Here is a 25,956-nt window from a genome sequence, read left to right as displayed (position 1 = left end):
TGCACCGGGGACTTCTGCCCAGTGATCAATCTACGGGCTCTCAATGCTTTCGTTTATCGCCACTTCAAAATGGAAGGGATCCGTCTCTTCTGAGACCTTATGTTGGAAGGCGATTGGTTTACACGGTTAGACCTCTCAGACGCTTTCTCTCCGTCCCGATTCACCCAGATTCTGGGCGATTTCTTCAGTTTCGCTGGGGCAGGCAGGTATGGCAGTTCAAGGCCCTTCCCTTCGGCCTAAGTTCAGCCCCTTGGTGCCTTACAAAGCTCCTGAAGCCGGTTATGGCTCTCTTCAGGTCCAGGGGTATCAGGTGTATAGTCTATCTAGGCATTCTGCTCTTCTCTAGCTGCCGGGAGACCCTGCTCGTCCAGACCGCTTTCGTGGTGCAGATCCTTCACCAACTAGGGTTTCTAGTCAATTCTCTCAAATCCGACCTGGCCCCAAGCCGCTTTCTCTTCTTAGGCTTCTTAGACAACATGTCGGCGGTTCGGTATATCAACCGCTTAGGGGGTTCTCGGTCCAAGTACCTCAGAGGTAACAAAGGACGTTTTTCGACTTTTGCCTTGCGTGCAGCATACTCTGCAGGCAGGATACCTCCCGGGTGCCGCGGTTCTCTTGGCGGACGGGTTCTCCAGACACTGGCGGGATGCGAGCGACTGGAGACTTCTCAGTCAGGTCTTGCACCTGGACCTATTTGCATCCAGGACGAATCGCCTGACGGTCATTTCGAGGGTCATCCATCACCTGTGTTGGGACGGGGGGGTCTTTGGTTCTGGTGACCCCCCCGTGGCATGCTCAGCCGTGGTTTCCAGCCCTGCTGCGGGTATCTGCCCAGGATCCTCTGGAGATCCCATCTCTGTACTATCCCCTGACGGGCCCGGAGGTCCAGGTTCATCCGCACATCCTGGAAAGACATCTCCTCCTGGTGGTATGGACGATTTCAGGGGACCCCGAACAGTCTTGGGCCTATTGGAGGCGGCTCAGTCCTTGCTCCGCAAATCTTAGGCTCCAGGTACCAGTATGTCATACCGGACAGCTTGGCGAGGCTGGGCTCCTTGGAGTTTGGGACGGCACATGGATCCCCTTGGCTCCCTTAGTCTGCCACCTTTTGCGTGGTATTCGTTTATCCCGTCCTCCGGCGCCACGCTACGGTTCTCTGTGGGAAGTAGCTGTCGTGTTAGATTTCCTTCGGGATGGCCAGACAACGATTCGCTCTCCCTCCGACAGTTGTCGGCGAAACTTACCCTTCTGTTGTCTCATCATTTTGCAGGGTTTTGGATGTTAGCGCTTTGGATGCTCATGCTGTCTCTATTTCTTCCCCGAGTTGTTCTCATCTGTATCCTAGCCGTTTTTTCTAGGCGACCCAAATATGTGTCGCCAGGTGTGTCAGGACTTATCTGTCACGCACAACGTCGATCTGTCCGGTCTTGACATCTCAACTCCTCTCCTTTGTGAAACCTTTCAAGGCTGTTTTCTTCTCCTACAAGAGCATCGGTGCTCTTTCCGTCAGGGGAGCTGCGGCCTCCTGTGCCCTTCGGGCTGGTGGAGCTTTAGTGGATATTCTGCGAGCGGCAGATTGGTCCCGTGCCTCCACCGTTTTATTTCGCCTGGTTTCTTCAGGGGCAATGGCGTTTGGTTTCCGGCGTTAAAAATGCAAAATAGGAAGCCTCCTGTCTTGCCTTAAAATTTGAAATTATTCTAGCCTTGGTGCCCGAATAATTATAATTTTAATAAAGACAGGAGGCGAGTATTTTCCCTCCCTGCCCTCCCGATGGTTAGGTGTACACTCTGGGTAAGTAGGCCAGGTTTGAATTCGTTTTTTGGGGGGTTTTGTCTACTCCGTTGCGTTTGCTAATTTGTGATGACTCGTTCTACTGTGTGTTACCATGTTTGTGAAGAATTTGGTTCTGTTATGTCTCTCTCTTTGTTTCAGCTTGATACCATCTCCGTGTCAGCGGTTCAGTTTCCCAGTTGGAGTGCATTGTCGCCTTGCTCTTGACTTTGGTTCCAGTTTGGGTGTTGGGTTCGGTTTTACATTGCTAGACGGTTTGCTGCGTTCTTCAGTTCCGGTTCACAGCGGACGAAAGAGGAAGAGGAAGATAGTTAAGGGGTTTATATACCACCTGTGTACTGTTTCTATTGGTTGTTTTCACTTGTGTTATTAACTCTTTCTTTGCTGCTGTTGGTGAGAGTAAAGGAAGATATGCAAAATACTCGCCTCCTGTCTTTATTAAAATTATAATTATTCGGGCACCAAGGCTAGAATAATTTCAAATTTCACCAGATTTTTCTCTAACTGGATATCTGCACATACAATAATTCACAATTTGCTTTCAGCAAAAGTAAAATTGATTTACTGGGTATATGTATCATTTAAGGCTGTATGGTTGTTTCACGTTCCAATTTAACCCAAGCAAACTATATATTTTTGAATTATCTTTAATTTCAAATGATACAAAAATAATATTGTAGTTTTCTTTCAGTCTGTCTACCAGGATATTGATGACATTTCAAATCATTTCAAACCTGATGCCATACTATGTGCAGCAAGCCCAACCCTTTCAGAAGGAACTCCTCCAGAAGTGGGAGCGCTCTGGGTAGCTCCCAGGTATGCCTAACATTTATGAATTCTACATGCTACATGTTAGTCAGACAAATGCTGCCTGGCAGTATACAGAATTGATAGGCGTATTAAGTGCGTGTGAAGTGTATGGGTTTTTGCATACAGCCAGGCATTTGTCAGACTTCTCAAATTCATAGGTGGTTTTAAATGGCCAAGGTGGCAACTGCAATGACATTTCATTAGAACACTGTAATCAGTAGCTTCTGTGTATAGCTTTATTATAACTGAAAATAAACAGTGCATTTTGGGATTCCCTTGTTACATCTGAAATACTGAAAGTTAATTAGTTCAGAACAAGGACAATTTGTCCTGTATTATTGCAGTCTGCAGCTGCCAGTTTCCCCCTTTGCCCCATAGCTCAATTATCAGTCTTGTGTAATGTATTTTCTGATTGAAGAAGCAGACAGGCCAGGCAAACGTGTATGTGGGCAAGTCTACAGCAGCTGCTCCTCTAATCTCTGGAGAACACACCTTTAACTTTAAAATCTCATGTTTTCATTGAGACAGTTCAAGTAGGATAATATACAAAATATTTTTTCATTGCTTTTCCAAGATTTCTAACATAAAAGACTTTGATAACAACCAGATTTCCAAGGACTGAATATTAACCCTAACAACCATAATAGGAACCAGAACACCATTTGGGTTTATATATATATATAAATAGAGAGAGAGAGAGAGAGAGAGACACACATACACACACAGGTACACATCTGACATACCTGTCTCCCCTCCATTGCTCCTCTCATTTCCTTGAACGTTGACGTAAACTCTCCAATAAAGTCATGTTTTCCGTTTGAATCCCAGTCCCAGACTATACACTATGAGAGAAAAAAAACCACATATATTCCATTATTATAAATCTCAAATTCTCTTATAATATTTTTTTGCATGGTTCCTGAATTTGACATTATTCTCTCAACCATGACGGTTCAAATAATGTTTTTCTTTTCCAAATTATTACACATCTTTAATCCTTTAGTCAGACCTCTATGCATCTAATGAATAGGCTCTACCTCTAAATCCCAACCTTTACATGACCACACAAGTGACCTCAAACAACCATCTTTTAATATGTTTTTCATCTCAAAATGTAAGATTTTCTATATGGCAAGTAAGATTCACTGGCCTATGTATACATACTTTATGTATACATATAGCAATAATGCTAGGTGTCACAGTGGAGTGTGCCTTCTTTGGCCATCCTTGACCTCTCTTGCTTCTCCACATATCTGCACACCAAGCCTATTCAAGATAAGTCATAGCAATTTGTTTTAATGCAATCAAGCAGGCTGACAGGCATTACATCTATTTACATCTATAAGGAACATCACTAGTCATTTTTAGTTCCACTAAAAATCCATCACTTTCAAACCAGTATCTCTTGAGTATCTCTTGAGTGCATCTCAATGTCATCACCACAGAAAAATGCTAACCTTTTGCACATAATGAAAGACATGAGATATTGGGAATTTTCTCCCTTCTTAATAATATTTAATCCAAATAATTTTAACAATATTTCATACAGAAATAATTTCTGATGCTTTTTGTGTTTTGCAAGCTATGATAAATTCCATTAAATACGGGGGGGGGGGGATTTCATCCATGAATGCAAATGTTTCTTGTTGGTCCAATAACTTTGTGAGTGTGGAAAACAAAGGTGTTATTTTTAATCAAGCACATCTGTACACCTCAGACACATGAATACCCAAAATTCTCTCGAGGCCGAACACTGAGGATTTTATTTTTAATTGTGATTCCTAATAATTTTTAACATAAGGAACATCTGTTTACAGATTGGTTTCTAGTTCAGTACATCAAGTTTCCTTCTGTTTCTGTACACAGCAATGTGAAGTGCATTGTTACTCGCACATGTGCGTCACTGTTAATGCACTTTAACATAGTTACAATCGTTGAATAAAACAATTAACAAGGACAATTTCCATTAGGGTTGCTATGTAACATTTGCTGTAGTATATAGCTGTACACCAACAAGTTCAACTGGCTCCCTGTGGCATGATCCTTTGCAGCTTTTCCAGAATTCTCTGTTACAGTTTTATATACTGAAAAATTACTAGCTTACATTTACAGAGCTACAAACATTGTTAACACACAAGCAGAGCCCTCATAATAAGTTTTTAAATCCTCTATCAGATGACAAGTAGATAGAGCGCCAAGAGCGTCCCATACCAACAGTATAGCAGAACACAATTAATACAATATTTCTGCGATCAAATCTGAATATACCACACTTGCAGGGATCCATAAGTGGCTAAGTAAAGGGGATATTCCCATTTAGCAACCCAGATTACAACATATATAGTAAGGGGGGTTCCAAAACACTTTAATCCTTGTCTACAGGACAGACATATATTTTTGTTGTTGTTACTATGGTTTATTCACTAAAAGGGAAAGTTTCAACACCTGAATCCTCCAGCTCGTGGGATCAGGGTCTTGGCACTCCCCCACTCCCCACCCATTTCCCCTTTAAATTAGAACGCCCACTGACATCACCAGGAACGCCCCTGACATCAGTGGGACCCCCACCCTGAGACACTTTAATCATTGTGTAAGACTGCAGAAAAGAGTATGCTAGAGTTACAATTTTTTTGCATAGTTGGGCCAGTTTAAAATTATCTGAAGAAGTCGCAAAAGGGTGCAACGCGTTAGGTCAGTGGCATCTGTTATTTCAGATGTTACAGTTTTATTGGATGTCATTTTATTTGTCTTTCATATGTTTATTCATATGTTTAAATATTGATGATATTAATATTTATTAAAGAAATTGTGTATTTTAATTTTGTAAACGCATTATTCTTAGCGCATATACCAGAATTCACCAAAATGTTAAGATTTTTCTCCTTTAAGTGCTTTGGGAACATCACCAACTGCTAATATTTTTTTTTCTTTTTCTTCTACTTTTTTCATTACACTGTGGCGGTCACCAAAACAGTACCAAAAGGATCTTTGTATGAAACTGCCATGAGGCTAAATGGCATCCTTAAATTGTACAGTTCTCCGGAATATGTTAGCGCTTAATAAATAATAAACTAAGAAATACATACATATGTCTATGTCCTAGAAACTCACCTTGTGTGTATGAACCAACTATTTTAACTTCCTCTTATCGGTATCTACAAGGATATTCTTACCCATTAATATATCTCTCCCTAACTGTTGTTGATTTGTTGACGCAGCCTTGGGAAGAATGATACAAGGAGATGCTATAAATGATGTATAGCATAGCATAATTATTATTTTTTCTTTTTTAGGTCTGTCATTATCTGTATAAAACAGCTTGGATGAAATTGGATCGTATGTTTCCCTAGGTAATTTTGGATCTTTTTTTTTCTATAAACTGTAAATCTCAATAACACGTTATTTTGCTGTACTGAGTATAAGAAATTAAAAATATCTATACACAAAAACAAAGACTTCATTGATACATGCTAAAAAAGGAAAATCACACCTTTTGGCTGAATTCCTACTCTATACTTAGTCTTAATTGATCCTAGCTGAGACAAAATAATGGAGTGCTTTGTTAGTACTGTAAGTATATGCATTCTTTACCTATAAGAGAAAAAAACCACAAAAACAAAAAGCACTTATCTGAAGAAAGCTGTTGTGTTGCCTTATAAACATAATGGAAAATATGTCCAGTAAGTAAGAAGTGTTTTAAAACGGTAGCAGGAAATATACCTAAGAGGGCTTGACTCACCCTAGATGTGGATAAATCTCATGGCTCCACAGTAGTATATAGCGGTGTTTCTTATTTCTCAGCCCAGTACTAACAGTACTATACTATTGTGACATATGAATCCGTCAGAGACAAATACAGATATAGAAAGCAACATGTCACCAACATGCAAAACAATCATTAAATGTGACATATCAGGTGTGCAACCAGCTGACACATTTCTGTGTCTTAAAGATGTGCTAATTTTCCAAAACTGAGTCAAATATTTATTAAGTAAGGCTGACATGGGTGCTAATCTTGTCATATGTTTTTATATGTATGTGTAACATAAACTACAAGACAGACAGATATTTTTGCTGTTGTTACTGTGGTTTATTCACTAAAAGGGAAGGTTTCAGCACCTGAATCCTCCAGCTCGCGGGATCAGGGTCTTGGCACTCCCCCACTCCCGCCCATTTCCCCTTTAAATTGGAACGCCCACTGACATCAGCGGGACCCCCACCCTGAGACATCAGTGGGCAGTCCTGGCCACATCTCACAAGGGTAGGCTCCAACTAGTCAGAGGCAACAAGTTCCTAGGTATGTCAATGAGAGACTACACAATACAAGACTCTGAAGGATCTCTTGCTAATGTACAGAACTATTATCTGTAGCTTCATTGCAAACAATTGCCTGGATTGGACAAATTCTGTCATATGGTCTGGTTTGGTCATCACTTTCCATGGTATGCGGGCTAAATGCTGTTAAGTTGTTTACAAAGTTGTGACGTGATTTGTTATATTAGTTCCTAATGATTAAAGTCTTCCATTTAAAGTGTAAATCTTCAAAATAATGGATGCTTTGAAAGCCTAATGTGGTTCCAAATCTACTTACTAAGGACTCATTACTGTTTGGCTTGTTTGTCAATAAGCTCATAAATATAACTGGACTCATAAATATAACTGTATAATATAATAATAATAATAATAATAATAATAATATAATCACATAACTGTATAATTACTTAAATTACATATTACATTAAGCACACTGAATAAGAGGGTGACAAGATTGTCTTTGCATGCCTTAGATTAGATTTCAGACGACTAAGTGGTAACAGTTAATCAAGGAATAGTTACCTGCAACAATAATGCATAAAGTATCAGCTTAGCTGTTGGGTGTTATGGCACCACTTTTTTTCCAGGCCTGACATTTTGCTGTGGTGAGATTATTCTGCTAATGAACATTAGTAGAACCAGTGCACTGGGAGACAGTCAAATATGTTTTGTAAATATATGTTTTGCTCATTACCAGCTCAAAAAGAAAAGGCACATATTTAGCCTCAGACTAATTGCCTTTCTTGGCCGGAGTGTTTGTCTAGCAGCCACCGTGATACGATGCAAGTTACTTCTCCAGTGTATAAGTTAAAGCGAAACTAAGCCAATTGTTAACCACCATGTTTCCCCTTATCCATAAGATAATTACCAACTATTTAACGTCACACGCCAAGACATTAATGCTTGTGTGACTATGTCCAAAATATGTAGAGGGCTGCATGACGTTACAATACATGGAATGTCCCTTCTCCAGTTTCCAGCCATACCCCTCTCCCACCCCAATTACTCCTCCCCAGTGCCCTCTCTTGCTCCCACCCATTTCGGATACCCATGACTGTATTGGTAAATGTGGAATTTTTGGCAGCTATGCATTGGCTAAAGTTGACAGGTGTCTACTTTCGAACTGGATCATGAACTATTTGGACAACACTTCCCAGGAAAAACTTAATGGACATTTATTCATATAATTATAAGCCTTTAGAACAATCTGTGTTAGGTATCCCTAAAACTATATGTTTAAAGGCACCAGTCATTCACAGATCTGATAACAGTCTATGTTATCCTATAGCACCCAGGAGGTTTACAGTTTCATATAACGTAAGTAAATCATTTTGACATAGTACGGTTTTAAACAACTGCTGATCTCCATCACCTTTTTGAAATCTAATAGAATGCTTGATTGTCACTGTATTGACACATGATATCATGTACAATTCAAGGTGCCCTTTGACTTTACACATTATACTTAATATATGTCTTTATAAGCCATTGTCCTCATAGTGCTGCCAGTTTACACAAATTCAATGAAGCCTTTTGTTTTAGTTGGCAATGGGGTAATTTCCTTCATTTTTTAGGCATTTGCACTCTGGCATGATTCTTTCCCAGTCGCTTCCTGGCATTATGGGTTTGTTTTATGAAATGAGCAAAGTAACTATATTCACTGCAACTCTATATAACATCACTATATGATACTTTTTATTTCAGCAAACTGCAATATAGATACTCATTTTAATAATTCTGTCAGGTCTTAAAAAGTCTCCATATTTATACTTTAACCAGTTTAGCAAAAAGTTTGATTAGCTTATGTGTTCTTTTTCCTTATTGTATACCTATTTTGTCACTGAAATGATGCCTGTCAGAATCATTTTTTCCCCCTGCTTTAAGCAAAGAACTTTACACTTCAGGAAGAAAAACTTAAGAGGTCTTTAAAAAGCAACTCATCTACAATGCATTATTTCTAATTAGATTAATGATTTTGACCTCAGTCTACATGTCATAGTTATCTAATTAAAAAACCGAAGCTTGCATATATTACACATTTGGTAACTGGCGTATTCTTCATAATCTATACAGGGCTTTATAATAAAGTAGGCTTCATGGATTAACTATCATTCCTTGCAGCCAAAATCAATACAGTTATGGGCCACTGCAATCAAATGCTTTGTTAATTATTTTAACCTCATAATCTGCACTTGAACACACACTATATTCTAATACATTTCTTTATGGTGCTTAAGTTATGATACTCTTATTTAAATCCAGAAATAGGAGGGCCATTTAATAAATACAAATATATAGAGTCCATATACTAGATCCAGATAGACGAGGTCTATTTACTAAGGCAGCACGCTAGTATAAAATGCTTTTCTTCTAATTAGATAAATGTGATGTAAGCACTAATGTTAAGTTATGCAAATTTATTAACCTTAGTTAAGCTGCTTACTCTCACTGAGTCTCCTATATACATTATGTGCCTGGCTTATAAAGAAAATGAGTGCTTGGCTTTTAAAGAAAATGGACTCGTTTTCAATCACTGTCATAGTATATTTGATCCTAGTGTGTTCTATAGTCTTGAATTTGACCCAGCTTGATCCTGAACTCTGGCTACCAGACATTGATACAGCTTATCCTGAACTCTTAGTGTCTACCCTTGAGTCTGTGCCCGGTCTCGGAGGATCCTCAGAAAGTCCCATGGCTGCCGGAACCCAAAAGGCTCAACCCGAAAGGGAACTGGATTCTGTCACAATATATGGCCATATATTGCTTAGCCCAACACTACGTCAAAGTACCCCAAGTTTGGAGAGTCAGTGGGGCTGCTTTGCATTTTAACCCAAAAGAGTCACCATTAATGAGGCACCTGTCAGGCAGGAGGGGCTGCTCAACCCTAAGGTTTGGTCAGACAACTGGTACCCCCACATAGTATTAGAAAAACAAAATGCTTCGTGAGTGGGGGATATTGCTTTGCTTTTGTTATGGTAACTTGTACAAAATATTTGTCAGTAGGAAATATTTCCAGCTGCTGTTTGGAACCCTAATTAAAATGATTATATAGTGTCTGCAGCAGAGGCGTATCTAGGGTATGGCAGCTATGGCTCGTGCCATAGGCGCCATTTGAAAGGGGGCGCCAGTGAGCGGCTTTTAAACGCCGTCTTTTTTTTTTTTTGATGCAGAGGAGAGAGGGGTGCCTAGCAACGGCTCGGCGCCCCTCATTCTCCTCCACGAGCCCTCTACCCAGTGGTGTTGCTACAGGGGGGCAAGGGGGGGCCCCCTAGGTTAATCCTTGCCCCCCCTAGGTTAATCCTTGCCCCCCCTGTTGCCCCCCTGCAATGCGACTTTAAATCCCGTCTGTTTTTTTTTTTTAATGCAGAGGAGAGAGAGGGTGTGGCCCATGTAAGTTCGACAGCAAGGGCAACCTTATGCAGGCCGCACCTCGAGCCCTGCTACTTACCTGTGGGAGGGTCTTCTGTACTGCATAGAGGAAGCGGAACCTAGCAGAGTTCACGTGACATCACATGACTCTGCTCCAGTCCTGCTTCCTCTGTGCAGTACTAGAGAACGCAGAGGGAGGCCGCGCCCTCTGCTGAAGTCTGTGAGCGGCATCGAGGACCAGCAGTGCAGGTAAGGGGGTGGAGAGGGTGTTTGAATGAGTATGCGTGATTGAGGGAATTAATCTGTGAATGAATGAGTATATGAATGAATTAGTGTGTGTGTGTGATAGCATGGATGTGTAAGTGCTGGAACCTAGGCATGATGGGACTGTGATTGCTGTTAGCAATCACACTTCTATCATGCCAAGTCAGCCAGTACATGCTGAAACCTAGCTAGCTGCCCCCCTTGTGTATTGATGCTGCCAGCAGTATGGGGTCTGCACATCACTTACAGCCACCCTGTACCAGCATGTACTGGCTGACTTGGCATGATAGGAGTGTGATTGCTAACAGCAATCACAGTCCCATCATGTCTAGGTTCCAGCATTTACTGGTTGGATGTGTAAGTGCTGGAACCTAGGCATGATGGGACTTTGATTGCTGTTAGCAATCACACTCCTATCATGCCAATTCAGCCAGTACATGCTGAAACCTAGCTAGCTGCCCTCCTTGTGTATTGATGCTGACAGCAGTATGGGGTCTACACATCACTTACAGCCACCCTGTACCAGCATGTACTGGCTGACCTGGCATGATAGGAGTGTGATTGCTAACAGCAATCACAGCAAGCACAGTCCCATCATGCCTAGGTACCAGCATTTACTGGTTGCCTGGGTATGATAGGAGTGTGATTGCTGTGTGGGCAGTGTGGACGCCAGGGCTGGCTTTGGGGTGTGCAACCTGTGATCTATGCCTGTAATTTAGGGGGTTTTAAATATACCTTTTAATGACGTGTTTTTATGTGAATTCCAATTGATCTATACCTGCAAAGCTGGGTTTTTGCGTTATTCTGTAGATCCATATCTATATATTTCCATACATTATTTACGTATACCTGCAAATACAGTGTTTGTATGTCTTATTCAGTTGATTAATACCTGCAGTGCTACGTTTCATATACTATTGTATACCTGCAAATACAGGATTTGTATGTCTGATTCTGTTTATTTGATATATACATTCAGTGCTGAGATCACAAGTGAATTTCAGTTGATCTATACATGCAAAACTTGGTTTGTGTGTTAATGTGTTGATCTATACCTGCTATCGGCAACTGGGGCTAATATTAATATATATGGGCAGCAGGGGCATCAATACACAAGGGGCAAAAACACTAAGGGGGGTATAAATGACAATGCAGTGTGAAAAATCCATCCTGATGTAGACGTCTGTGACGTAGATTGTGTCCTGCTTTTTGTGTGTTTTTGGTTATCAGTGTAGCAGAGCCTGTCCTCGGGTGTGTGTTCGATTGTCAGTGTGGCAGAGTCTGTCCTAGGGTGTGTGTGTGTCTGTGTGGCAGAGCCTGTCCTGGTGTGTGTGTGTTTGGTTGTCGGTGTGGCAGAGCCTGTCCTGGTGTGTGTGTCTTGGTGACCTCCTGAAGTTGTAGTGACTTCAGGGCAGTAGCGTACCTAGCGGGGGGTGGGGGGGCGGTCCGCACCGGGTGGGCTCATCAGGGGGGTGCTAACTTGCCGGCACGCGGCACCCCTCCAGAGACTGACAGTAATGTCCGCCGCTGGAGGAGAAGGCTCGCAAGGGAGCGGTATCGGAGGTCTTTAACAGACCTCCGGCTCCCTTGAGTGATTTTAAGCCGGTTTAAAATCACTCAAGGGAGCCGGAGGTCTGTTAAAGACCTCCGATACCGCTCCCTCGCGATCCACGTGGCAACTGCTGCTGTGCGCCGGGGTTTGTTGTCAGATCCCGGCGTACAACACTGAAGCCGCGCCCACCGCCGTCCGTGCCCTCTGAACCGGAAGAAGACAGAAGAAGAGGAGCGAAGAGGAAGAAAAGGAGCTGACTGCTGTAAGAAGAAAAGAGGAAAGGTAGGAAATCATTCAGTGAGAGTGACAGTGAGAGTGGATTGGTATGTGTGGAATCTGTGGATTGGTATGTGTGGAATCTGTGGATTGGTATGTGTGGATTGGTATGTGTGGAATCTGTGGATTGGCAAGTGTGGATTGGTAAATGTGGATTGGTAAGTGTGGATTGGTATGTGTGGAATCTGTGGATTGGTATGTGTGGAATCTGTGGATTGGTAAGTGTGGATTGGGAAATGTGGATTGGTAAGTGTTGACTGGTAAATGTGGAATCTGTGGATTGGTATGTGTGGAATCTGTGGATTGGTATGTGTGGATTGGTATGTATGGAATCTGTGGATTGGTAAGTGTGCATTGGTAAGTGTGGATTGGTAAATGTGTGAGAGTGATGGGTGTTATGCTGTACCATTTCCAATGTCTTTTTCATTATATAATTATGCTCTAAAGTACATCATAACTCCCATCACTCTATACTGTTCCATACAGTGGCAGAGCAGGGAGACAGAGGCCTTGCACCCTCACCACAGGACTCCTGAAAGGTAAGTGAACTTCAAAGGGGGGAGAGGGTAGATAGTTAGGAGGGGGTAGATAGGGAGAAGGGAGTGAGACGGGGGGATAGGGGGTAGACAGGGAGAAGGGAGTGAGAAGGGGTAGATAGGGAGAAAGGAGGGTAGCAAGAATATTGAAATAAAGAGTCAGAATGAGAGAGCGAAAATGAATGGATTAATGTGTGGATGAATTGTTTGAATGAGTGAGAGAATTAATGAATTTGTGAGAATGCATCAATGAATATGTGTAAATAATTTGTGTGAAAGAATAAATGATTGTGTGAATGAATTGTGTGAATGAAAGTGAATTAGTGAGTGACTGTAAAAGTGTTTGTGTTAATCATAGGTGTATAGTTGATTTGTCAAAAAGGCAAAGATGGTATAAGCAGGGTGTTTATGGGACAAAAATGGCACAGGCAGGGTGTTTATGGGACAAAGATGGCACAGGTAGCGTGTTCATAGGACAAAGATGGCGTACACTCGGCTGTTTGGGAACAATGCTGACTCATGCTGGGCTGTTTGGGGGCAAAGATGGCACGTCCTATGTGTGTGTAATTTGGGGGCTGGTCAGGTTCTATGTGGGCAATGTGGGAAATGTGGACGCTGTTTTTTTTGGAGGGTTATTAAAGAAAGCACTATTATATGTTCAGTAAATGTTATTTAAACGTATTTATTTTACTTATAAGTTATTAATTTATTTTTTCAGATTTCTTGTTGTTTACAGTTGACATACAGTTTACAAATTGGTGCAATAAATATTCTTAACATAATTTTGTAGATGTTTTTACATTTGGTGGGGGGGGGGTGCCACTTACAGGATCCGCCCCGGGTGCCAAATACTCTAGGTACGCCCCTGCTTCAGGGGACAAAACGTTCAAGGCCGTGAAATCATTTAGTGGAAAAGTTATTTATTGTGTTATAATATTTATTTCAAGGATTAGTCGCACTCAATTGTGGCTTCAGGCTTCCCATGTTGAATGATCAAGTATTATTTTAGCCCAATAACAAAAGTATAATTCCATAGCACATTACTTTTGGAAATTATGAATGCCCCCCCAGTTTGACTGTGGTATCTTTTGTGCCCCCCCTATATACCGTATTTGTTCGATTATAAGACAAGGTTTTTTTCAGAGCAAATGCTCTGAAAAATACCCCTCGTCTTATAATCGGGGTTGTCTTATAATCAGACCTCAAATAGGTCTGACTATGAGACGACTAAGATCCAGATCCCCCGCAGCTGCAGGGGACCTGGATCCTCCTGTCTCCCCCCCCCGCCCCACTTATCGGTACTTCTGAGTCCCCAGTGTGTAGCTGGGGCAGCGTGTAGATGTCTACGCGATTCGCGTAGACAACTTCCGCTGCAGCAGAAAGGAGGTGTGGCTAGCAGCGGGGGTTGTCTGCGTCCATCGCGCAGACCTTCCCTGACTGTCAGAGATCAGAGTTCCCCGCACCGGTCTGACAGTCGGGGAAGGTCTGCGCGATGGACGCAGACAACCCCCGCTGCTAGCCACGCCTCCTTCCGGCTGCAGCGTAAGTGCGTGGGATCTACATGCTGCCCCGGCTACATGACAGGGAAGTTAGAAGCACCGGTAAGTTTGCGGGGGGGGCGGGGGAGTGTTAAATGGGGGGCATAAGGCATTTCTGGAAATTCCAGAAATGCCTTTTTAACCCTCTATACGCCACTCTGCCTCCTGAATGCCATAAACCTCCCTAGATGCCACTCTTCCCCATAATATGCCTTTTAACCCTCTAAATGCATATAGGGGTATAAGGCATTTCTGGAGGCAGAGTGGCACATAGGGGGGTCAAAAGGCATATCATGGGGCACAGTGGCATATAGGGTTAAAAGGCATATCATGGGGCACAGTGGCATTTAGAGGGTTAAAAGGCATATCATGGGGCACAGTGGCATATAGGGGGTATAAGGCATTTCTGGGGAAGATGTGCATAACTGGGGGGGCAGGTTGGAAAATAGAAGGAAATAAAACCAAAATATTTTTCTCAATCATAGCTTTTATAAAAAAAAATAGTTTACATGAATTAACATTTACTGGTAAAACTTTTTTCCTATAGGGTTGTCTTATATTCAGGCTTTTTCTTTTTTTCCTAAATTAATATTCAGATTTGGGGGGTCGTCCTGGTGCCGCCATTTCATGCTGAGCGCCCTAATATGACGTTATATTTCGGCGCTCAGCAGTGAAGCAGCGGGCACCAGCGAGTGGCTTTTAAACACTGTCTTTTTTTTTTTTGATGCGGAGGAGAGAGAGGGACGCCTAGCGTTTAAAAGCCGCTCGCTGGTGCCCGCTGCTTCACTGCTGAGCGCCGAAATATAACGTCATATTAGGGCGCTCAGCATGAAATGGCGGCACCAGGACGGAGGTAGAGGCAGTGGAGCAGCAGGCACCGCAGCAGTGCAGGAAGACAGAAGACTCCCGTCGCTGGACCTCAAGGTGAGAGAACTACAAAGGGGGAGAGGAAGAGGGTAGTAGGGAAAGGGGTTAGAAAGTGACAAGGGAGGGAGAGGGGGTAGTAAAGAGTGTGAATTAATGTGTGGAAGTTTGGACAGGGGCGCAATTTCAGTGCTTGCCATAGGCGCTATTTTCACTAGATACGCCTCTGGTCTGCAGCCGTAGCAAAAATATAAGAAACAGTTTTCAACGACTTGAATGCTGGCAATAAAATTGTGTTACTAAGTGGATTCTGTGTAGAAACAGTCATTATGTACAATACACAGATGTTAAGCATGTTAATAGAGAAACAGTTCTCTTTAGACATGTATGGTGATCAGTAAAGCTTTCTGATCTGAAAAAAAATCAATAGGTTGTATATATATAAACTACATGTTATGTGATGTGCTTCACAATGCTATTACTATTATAATAGTAGAATTTGGTTCTGTACTGTGCCCATCTCAAGGTCATCTTAAACATTGATGTAGTGATATAATAATTATCACACATTGACAATCATTAGTCAGCTAACTCCTCCACATTTTTTAATATTTCCATTAAAGGTGTCCAAGCTAATTCCGTAGACTAAATACAGGGCTAAATTTTCAGGATACTCATATTTGTCTAGTAATCCATTTCCTTTCAGGGACAATTTGGGTTTTCATTTTTTTCATTTTTCATTTGAATGCATCAGATCTTATTTTACATGCAACGGAAAACAAATTTGTAAATACAAGTCACTTATCTTAGATAACATGTCATGATACTCAAAAGAAAAATCAATGAGTTCAACAACTAGATAAAATCAGAAAAATCTAAACGCATCATATCCCAAGTAACAACCACATACAATAAGATATTTATACATAATGATATTTATCACATCAGTTTAGAGAGGAGCAGGGGTAGTACCAAATAAGAAAATTTACCACCCCCTTACAGGTTCCTTAAAAGTGATATCTGTTATGTATTCTTACAAATAAATATGCAATGTAATAAGTATTACCTACAACCACCCTGAACATAGTTTGGTTCTGATAATGATATCTAATGTAATCTACATTATTATGTATTGATTTACATACTGCCATCATATTCCCCAGAGATGTACAATGGGTAAAGAGGACATACATTTTTTGAAGCCCCAAGGTAAGTGGCTACACTGTGAAGAAAAAGGAAGGTGCTCCTAGTGTCAAAAATGGTGGACACCAGGTCCCCTTCTTATTTCCTTCGGGCTGCACTCCCTGAAGAGATATGCAACACATTTTTTCCCTTCTCTGCCAGATGGCCTACAGGACGGCCGGATCTAATTGGTTCTTTCCCGAAAGGGGAAATACCACTGTAATCTACGATCAAGAAAAACGTGGGTGTACACAAAAAGACATTTACAATTCTGGTACTCTCCTTTGTTTTTTGTACTAATAAAATAATTTAATAGTGCAAAACATTACTCCAAAATATTTACATACACTGTGAAAAACATCAAACAAAAAAAACATACACAAAAATTGTTCTCCATGGAAGCCCCCGGGCTCTTTTGGCTGATGTGAGAAAAGAGGGCATAACAAGTTTACAATCTAGAAGTGTTATAACTATCATATTTTTTATTAAGGTGAGGACAACCCTGTATAGCTGAGCTTTCAACTTGTGTTATAACTGATATAATTTGTATTTACTTGTGCAGCTGCTTGTGTACTGCTAAACAGTGGTATTATTCTTATTCTTCTCTAAACAGGAAAGACTTGATGAGTTCTACCCCAATGCACATACTGCATATCATACATACACAGACTCTAAATGTTAATTTTTTTGTATTATTTAATAAAATGCATAGCTCTAATAACAAGTTTCCCTCCTCAGATTAATCATCTCATTATTAAAATAATTGGATAAGGGCTACTCATATATCATCTAGAATATAGCTCCTAGTTTAGTTCTTTAAGGGTAAAACAATAAAGCTGACCATTTATTAACCCTTTACTTTTATAAATATGCTAACTGTAGTAAAGTTTTTTTTATATATAATTTAGGTCCTTATGTAATTTTTTTGTTGGTCAACAAGCAGCACATGTGTATGATTACATATTTTAATCTATATTTAAAGTTCTGTGGGCTTTGATGTATATTTCTAATATCTAATTAAGAATGCTAGAAGAATAAACTTTGACCATTTTCTTTAGCTAGCAAAGAAAGTAGAATTGTTGTACCTTTAGTTTGCGATCGTGATCTCCACTGCAGAGGGAATTAAGTGAAACTTTGAATGTTTTCCATGCCGGGTTCAAATTATTCATAACAACCTATTAAAAGAAGGATAATTATTAGCTTGCTAAAACAAAAAAAATATATATGTTCATAAGCAACAGCATCTCTTTCTATACTTCTGAACAAGCCATATTCTTATAAATATATGTACCACTAAGTAATTGAAACAATACGTATGCACAGAACATCGGACACAGCATGTCAAACTACTACTTAATTACTAAAAGTAATAATAAAATAACCAAATATGAGCTATAGGAAAACATTGTTGCAAAAAGCTAGAAACTAACAGGTCCCTTTTAATTGGAAATAAATAATTTCCATGTTAAATTTATACCAATTTACAATTGCTCTATGGTTTACAGAACTGTGATCATAGAATCATTCTTATTTCTTACTGTTTCCGACTATTATCTCACCAGCCACCATTTTCCATCATAGTGGAACACCAGGGTTTACCGTCCACAGACAATCCCCCAAATATGTCAAGAACGTAACAGTAGATAGGTACATGTGGAAGCACCTGAGAAATGACCCCCCACCTACATCTGTCTCCGTGCTAAAACTGTAGCTTTTCACACAAGCACAAGTAGCATTTTCATTACCACAGCCGGATGGGTCATGGAGATTTGGATACTGACTATGTCACCTGTGGCTTCATCCGAGTGTGTTCAAATGTTAAAGAAAATAATCAGCAAACAATAATAAGATCTAAATAGAAAGTCCACACTGCATTCTTAGAGTAACAGGCAGATGTTCCCTGATTCAATGAAGTCACTATAAATATTTTATTTTACACAGCATTTACACATTAATGGGAAACCTGAGATACAGCTGACACACATAATATACCAGTATAAAAAAATAATGTATGTTTTTTCCATTCTTGAAGACATTGATAGATATTTAAACAATTTTTTTTTTTTAAATAACAAATAAGACATCTGTTTTCACAAAATTGATGAAACTGAGGGTTTCACTGAACTAGTGCTGTAATATTATATATGCTCATGACCTCATTCGTACGTTAAGAGGGTAGGTGGGTAACTTTTGGCCCACAGGACAAGCCCAGCAAAGTGGCCTAATAATATAGTGGTGCCTAATGCTATTTTAAGTTATACACAAATAAAAAAAAAAACTACCATAGAGCCTTATGAATGAATGTCTCCATCTTGTTTTCCCCACAGTTATTATACAACAAGAGTATGCCCTTGCAATTCACTTATAGGCAGCTCCTTCACATAGCTTTCCTTATTTTGTGTGCCAGAAAGGGACATATCCTGCACAAAGTATAGTGAGTGCAGAGTGAGAGCGCTCAGCAACAGGCATCTCACAACCCAGTACTGAGTCCTGACCCTATATTTTTGGAGCCCTGCTTTACACATCTTTGAAACTGTGTCTGGTTGCGTTACTGTGAGTGTATTAGTATTAGTGTGTGTAAGTGTTAAATGTGTTAATGTGAGTGTCTGAATGTGTGTGTTAATTTGTGTCAGAGTATGTTAGTATGCCTGAATATGTGCGATTGTGTGTGTGCATGTGTGTTAATGTGAGTGATGTTTGTGTTAGCGTACGTGTTTGGGTGTGTGAGTGTCTGGGTGTCCTAGTGTCCAGATGTGTATGTGAGTGTCTGTGCATTAGTGTTGAATGTCTAGTTGTGTTAATGTGAGTTTTTCGATATGTATGTTAGTGTGAATGTCTAAGCCAGCGTGTGTCTAGGTTTGTGTATTAGTGTATGTGTATATGTGTGTTAGTATTAGGTGTCTAGGTGTGTGTGTATGTGTTTTAGTATTTAGTGTCTAGGTGTGTGTGTGTGTTAGTATCTGGTTGTGTTAGTGTGAGTGCCTGTGTGTGTGTCTTAGTGTGAGTGTGTGAGTTTCCACCTGTGGTCAATCTCTGAATCTTCCCCTGCTCAGACCCAGCTCTCAATTGTGAAACAGTTGAAATATTTATAAGGTTTGGCTTCACTTAACCACATCATTGTTATTATGTGCTTTGTATGTAATTTTATTCTTATTCAAATCCATTATTTTGTGGAGCGCTTTCCTTGGTTCATTATTTGTGTGATTTGGGTGTATTATACTTGTGTCTTTAGATTTTGGCACCTGATACAGTGTTTTTTTAATTTGGCTAACATTGCTTATTTTAAAGTACTATTTTAAGGTTATAGCAGCCACATCCATTTTTTCTTTTTCTTTATGAAATTCAAGTTGTCATTAACAAACCACCAAAGAAAAGATACAACCAGAGTTAACACCTTGCCAGTATAGTTTACTTGTGTGTTATAAAATATAGGTTTATAATCCCATATTAAAAATTAGTATTTCTGTCTTCTATTGACAACGCATATTGCTATTTGAAAACAATTTTTTCCCAAAACTAGTCATTTTGCCCCCATGTCCTATTTGAGACATCATTGAAGCTGGTCAGTTCAATTTACCCCTATCAAACCATATATGTTTGAAAACTAGACACCCCAGGGTACTTTAAATGCTAGTATTTTAGCATTTTATATGTATATGTAAGTTTGAAAACTAGACACCCCGGGGAATTTTAAAAGCTTATATTTTAACCCTTTCCAAGCTGATTCTCCTACCTGTCTGTCAAACTTTGTGGTAGTAATTTTTTGCACTTTTCTTTCACACAAATTGCAGTTCAGGTGTGATTTACAACTCCTGGTATATGTCACCTTCAAACAACACTCCAGTATATGTTCTGCAACATATCCTAAGTACGGTGATACCACTCATGCATGGGTTTGTCCAGTTGTTTGGAAGGTGTGTATTTTTCCAATTGGAATTTTCACATCTGGTCATACTGCCTATGTCATGTGATGTCACGTGACCCCGCAGTGAAACAGAGGCTGCTCGCATAGTGACGGATAGCAAGCCGCAGGAGTGGTGAGAGGTAAGTGGGAGCGGGAGGTGGGATGTATGTATATGTGTTTGTGTGTGTATTTATACAGTATATGTATGTATTTAAGCATGGATGTGTACGTGTGTGTGTGTGAGCATGGTCCTGTACTTGTGTGCGTGTGAGCATGTATGATTACTTGTGTGTATGTGTGAGCATGGATGTGTACTTGTGTGTGTGTGTGAGCATGGATGTGTACTTCTGTGTGTAAGTATGGATGTGTCACTGTGTGTGTGTGTGCATGGATGTATAAGTGGGGTGAGATGCAGTGTGTTAGTGAGGATGAGTAAGTGTTTGTATTTTGTGTGTTTACGTATGTTTTATGTTGGAAGGAAAGGGGGCAAGGGGCAAAGAAGGCACAGACTAGATGTTGAAGCCTGGGGGAATTTTTGTATCAGGCCCTGGTGGTTTCTAGTTATGCCCCTGGGCAAGGGGTTAGGCTTTGGCTCACCTGGCGGTAGCATCCAATAAGTTCCATAAAGAGGTTGTGTTGGGTAGGATATTCTATCTCTTTGTCTCCCCACCTCTTGAAAATTTGCCCACTATGGGTAGGCATCAGTTATTGGTTAGCTGGATCAAGATGAGTGGTATGTGACTGGATCGCTTTGTAGTGAGTGTGACAGAATGACCTGTCATACAGGGCCCCAAGGTACTCAGAGATGGCTCCAGCCTGGCTGCCAAACAGGCAGGAACTCCATTGTGTAAACTAATCCCATTAACAGGATTGCTGCCAGTGGGAGATTCAGTAGCTAAAGGGGATTAAAGGTTGGGTTTTCTACATGTACCTGTTTATCAATGTTGATTTATGTTAATTAAGTTCTGTGGCTATATGAGTCTGTTTTACAAGAATAAACTGTTCATTCCTGCTGTACTCAATTCAAGGTAGTTGTGTCTACTTATTGGGTACACATAGCAGGGTTCCATGCTGACTGGTGCTGGAAGTTATTCCGGGAACAACAGGAGGATACATCTGGGTGATCTCTGGGAGTTACTACAGCTCTCTTGGTGAACCCGTTACAGGGAGTTTAATAATTTTTGGGGTATTTACAGGGTTTGCCGAGTATTGGTAGTATACCTTGATGGTAATGATTTAAGCCAGGTTATGATTTATGCCTCGCTATGGGCTATGAAGACAGATTTATTGTGGCTAAGGGCTGAACATTTGATCTTAGCGGTAATTTGGTCAGAGATTGTGGCCATGGAGCACTTTTCAGTGCTAATTCAACAACAGGGGTCAAAAAGGCACGTAAACAGGTAACTATATCCTGTTTTGTGGTCTTTCAGGGGGAAATTGTAGTGCAGCATAGGGATTTGGATGGTGAAACACCATAGCTGTTTTGGGCTGAGGAGATCCATCTCTTAGTTGTTGGTATGGACATTTGGTCCATGGAGTTGCAGTCAGGCATTGGAAGAGCAGTAGCATTTTGAGGGTCAATAATGTGCAATGGGTTGCATATATTCATTGTGGCGTGTTTATGGCCTGTTATAGTGGAAGAGCAGGTCCTCTTAGGTATGACCTTGCTCGTGGTGCACAAGCCTTCGAGCACATGTGCAAGACACCCCCTGGCCCTAGTGATAACTAGTTCTGGAGCAACCATGCAGTAGGGTATGCCAGAGCCTTCAGCATAGAATGTGTTGTGGCAGTACGCCTATACCAAGGTTGGTTTACTTGCTGGTTATATGGAGTTAATTTAATAGTAGGTTATGTGACTGTTCCTTCAGGTTAAATTTTGCGCTCAAGAGCATGGCTGATATCATAAACGATCAACCATGTAGTAACAAACACATTATTGTTATGTTAATACTTACCTTTTATGACATATTGTGGAGTGCCTCGTTGAGTTACAAAGTTGGCCACCGTGGCCAAATATTTATCAATAGGAAAATTAAAAATACTAAATCAATATTGGTGTTTGTGTTTATTTAGAGGGAAAACTATATGTATATAAGCCCAATCATGTCCCGTATTGCTCTCAGAATTAGTTAAATTTCCCTGCAGGTTCATTTGGCATTTGGCTCTGATGCCAAACCCCTCTTGCCCTTGCCGCGGAAATGTAAATTTCCTTTTGCATTTTTTGGAAACAGATTTTAGAATGCAGCACTTTGTATGAGTCAATAATAAGACCATTTTAAATTATAATTTCGCTTTTTCGTTTGAACACATGGCCCCATATTTTGAAAGAAATATATAAGTGCTTTGTTCTACACGAGGGCGTAACAAAAGATTATTATAATATAGCTCACACTGCTACTATAACATGGGAGCAAGATAATGAAGGAGTGTAAAAATAGATCTTTTGTATAAAACCCTTGTTTCGCATCACACATAGGAAGAGGACAGAAATAAATCTGCAAGACTTGCTGCCCTGTGTCGTTTTGCCATTTTAATAAATTACATAGGTAAAAAATGGGATCTTACCTCTGTTCTGTGAACAAGCTGCTGAGTGCCATCATCATTCATTCGGAAAGTTTCCAAGAATGGATCAGATTTGCTGAAAAAATCCTGAAATGTAATGTTATTCAATTAAGTGAAGTGACAGGTCTCATTTTATCTGCTCTTATCTTCTCAACCTGCTTCTGCCATTGCTGATGGTAATAGTAGATTCAGTCTTTCTTAGGTGATCAATCTTTTTTAACTCCTTGAATAACTTCACTCTATTCCCGTAGGGCTTTTCTTTTAGATTACAGATCTATTTTCATGATATTCAACATAAATGATAAAAACTGACTACACAGAGAAGGGCAACAGTTCAAACTTTACTACACTTGTTCAGGAAATATATGATGCTTCCACTTAAATGACATTTAGTATGTGCATATGGAGTCTTCGGGAAGCCCTTAGACAATTTTATTAAGTTTCCAGGTGGATTTCATATCCATTTCGAACATGAATATGCCCCATCAATCTCCAGAAAAGAACAGGAGGAAGTTGAGTATTGTTTGGTGATTCATGGCATGGATCTATGACTTCTATGAACCTCTGATGTAAAGTTATTCTTGCTCAGCTTTTAATTGCCCACAACCATACAAAGTATCAGAGGCAGAATATGGCTCTATACAACCAACATAAGAGGCAAGATTATGTAAGAATTGACTAAAAGCTTTTCTGTGGTCCATAACATGGCCTTCTAATTTGCCTAGGGGCCTTTCCAGTAGCCTTACTTGCCATGTACATAATACTATAATATTAATTATTGAGAATTCAGATCAATAAATATTTTTTTAAAGAATAATCACTCATAGTTAAATAACATATCATATATTTTACTGTACATAAAACAAACAAAAAGTAATTCTAGGAACACATCTGGACCACACATAAAAAAACAAATTTTTTAGATTGTTGTGATTCAGAGTTTTTATTTTGAAACTATTCCCAGGAGATACCCCTTTGAGTCCCTTAGATTTGAAATTTAATTCCATTACCTCCTCCTTTGATCTCACACAGCTACTAGCTTACTAACTTACTACTCACGATGACGGACCTTATTTTTTCTAGCATATGCTTTCTCACTTTGCCTCCTGTTCTATCCCTTTTCTCCCAACGACCTCACCTAACCAGAGACCTTAGCTCTCTCAATCTTCAGAAATGTTCATCCAATTTACTATCTTAAATCTCAAACATGTCATGCCCTAACCCTGCTACATGTCTCATATCACCCTCATATCTCCTCTTGCGGATGTAGCCACAACTACCAATCGCTCTTCACAACGCTCATTCTATGTCTGACTTCCTACACTATAATTTCATGCTGCGTTCCTACTACGCTTTTACCCTTGCTAAGGAAACCTACTTAACTTTCCTTATCTCCTCCCTGTATCACAACCCTTAATGACTCTTCCGTAGTTTCAATTCCCTTCTCCTCCCTATCATAACTAGCCCTTACACTTGCCTTATGTCAGGGTTCTCACCCTTCCCCTGCTCTATTACTTGCTTTTCTGTTCAGCAAACAGGGACACCACAGCTGATATTACTGAGCAGCCTTTCAGTCCTCCGTTTCCCGGGATACCTGCTAATCAGCCGTCCCCTTTTCCTGCTCTGATCTATTTAGCTCCAAAGGCCCAGTATCTCGCTGCCCCTGCATGGTCTCTGACTTCCAAGCGCGTTTACCATTCTTTCTTCTGTTTATCTGTGTTGGCCCTGGCCTGGCTGACGTTCCTGACTACGTTGTCCTCCGGTATCCTGACTTTGGCTTGTCCTGGGTACCTGTTTTGGCTCCTGATTTGTATTTTGACTACGTCTCTGGATTTTCGCTATTGCTTTATTTATATTTAATAAAGGTGTGATTATACTGCACCATAGGTTTTGTGGTTCCTGACACCTTACTGCCTCTGACAGTAAATATCATATTTGCTTGATTATACAACGACCCGATTATAAGACAACCCCCCAAAATTTGACTATTAATTTAGGAAAAAAGCATGAATATAAGATCACCCTATAGGAAAAACGTTTTAATAGTAAATATGAATTCACTATTTTTCATATTTAATAAAAACTATGATTGAGAAAAATGCATTTCTTCTTTTTATTTTGCCAACCTGCCCCCCCCGTTATGCACATCTGTCCCCAGTTATGCACATCTGCCTCCCAGCTTGCCACTCTGCCCACCAGATATGACTTATAACCCCCTATATGTCATCCTGCCCCCCTGATATGCCACTCTGCCCCCCCCTAGACTTACCAATACATCCCCAGACTTGTCTTCTGTGCTTCAGACTGTGAACGTCTGCACAAGGCGTTTGCTGTTATCCGGCAATTCCGCCAGGGCTTCTATGACTGAGCACCGGTCATGTCACACCTGCGCCCTGTCATAAAAAACCTGCAGCAGTGGAGGTTGTCTGCCAGCTGCCAGAAAGGAGGATCCAGGTCCCCTGCAGCACTGCGGGGGATCTGGATCTTAGTTTTATAGCCATAAATTATTACTTCAAATATAAGACGAGTGGCATTTTAAAGAGCATTTGCTCTAAAAAAAACTTGTTTTATATTCAAGCAAGTACGGTACTTCACTAATAAAAAATTAAACTCAGATATGTTATATCTCCACAGCCAATACTAACCCGATTCTCTCTTGTCACTGAAGATGAGATTCATGTTCTACTTCTTTCCTCCTGCCCAACCACATGTCCCCTTGATCAAATCCATTCTCATCTTACTCAGCCTCTCTCATGTACTCTTGCACCTACACTAGCTCATATCTTTAACATTAGCAAACTCATCTCCATCATGCTGATGGCACCTATCCTCTCCTGCTCTCTCTGCCTGTCTTAGATTGTGTAACTAACTGCCTCGCCTCTATCTCTAACTGGATGTCTGCACATTTCCTAAAACTCAATCTCTCTAAAACCAAACTTCTCATCTTCCCTCCGCCTAATCCTAATATTACCTCAACAATTTTCCTCAATGTC

At 40.5% G+C, this 25,956-nt stretch overlaps 1 protein-coding gene across 2 annotated transcripts in view; it reads right to left on the bottom strand.

Moving 5' to 3' along the window:
• Positions 1-25,956, bottom strand: part of LOC149300710 (copine-4-like) — a 127,330-nt gene that overhangs the window by 30,554 nt on the left and 70,820 nt on the right. For both annotated transcript variants that reach the window (XM_089484948.1, XM_089484949.1), the window contains exons 5-7: positions 22,967-23,050; positions 17,583-17,672; positions 3,346-3,444 (exon numbers count right to left, since the gene is read on the bottom strand). In XM_089484948.1, the coding sequence (XP_089341074.1) occupies positions 3,346-3,444; positions 17,583-17,672; positions 22,967-23,050 (273 nt within the window). The remainder of the gene's footprint in view (positions 1-3,345; positions 3,445-17,582; positions 17,673-22,966; positions 23,051-25,956) is intronic.

This window comes from Sceloporus occidentalis, unplaced genomic scaffold, assembly GCF_023333645.1.
Source record: "Sceloporus occidentalis isolate IW3139 unplaced genomic scaffold, rSceOcc1.0.p SCAF_23, whole genome shotgun sequence".
Classification (NCBI taxonomy): domain Eukaryota; kingdom Metazoa; phylum Chordata; class Lepidosauria; order Squamata; family Phrynosomatidae; genus Sceloporus; species Sceloporus occidentalis.
The sequence above is the reverse complement of the archived record's forward strand: the minus strand, read 5'-3'. Positions and strand labels throughout refer to the sequence as shown.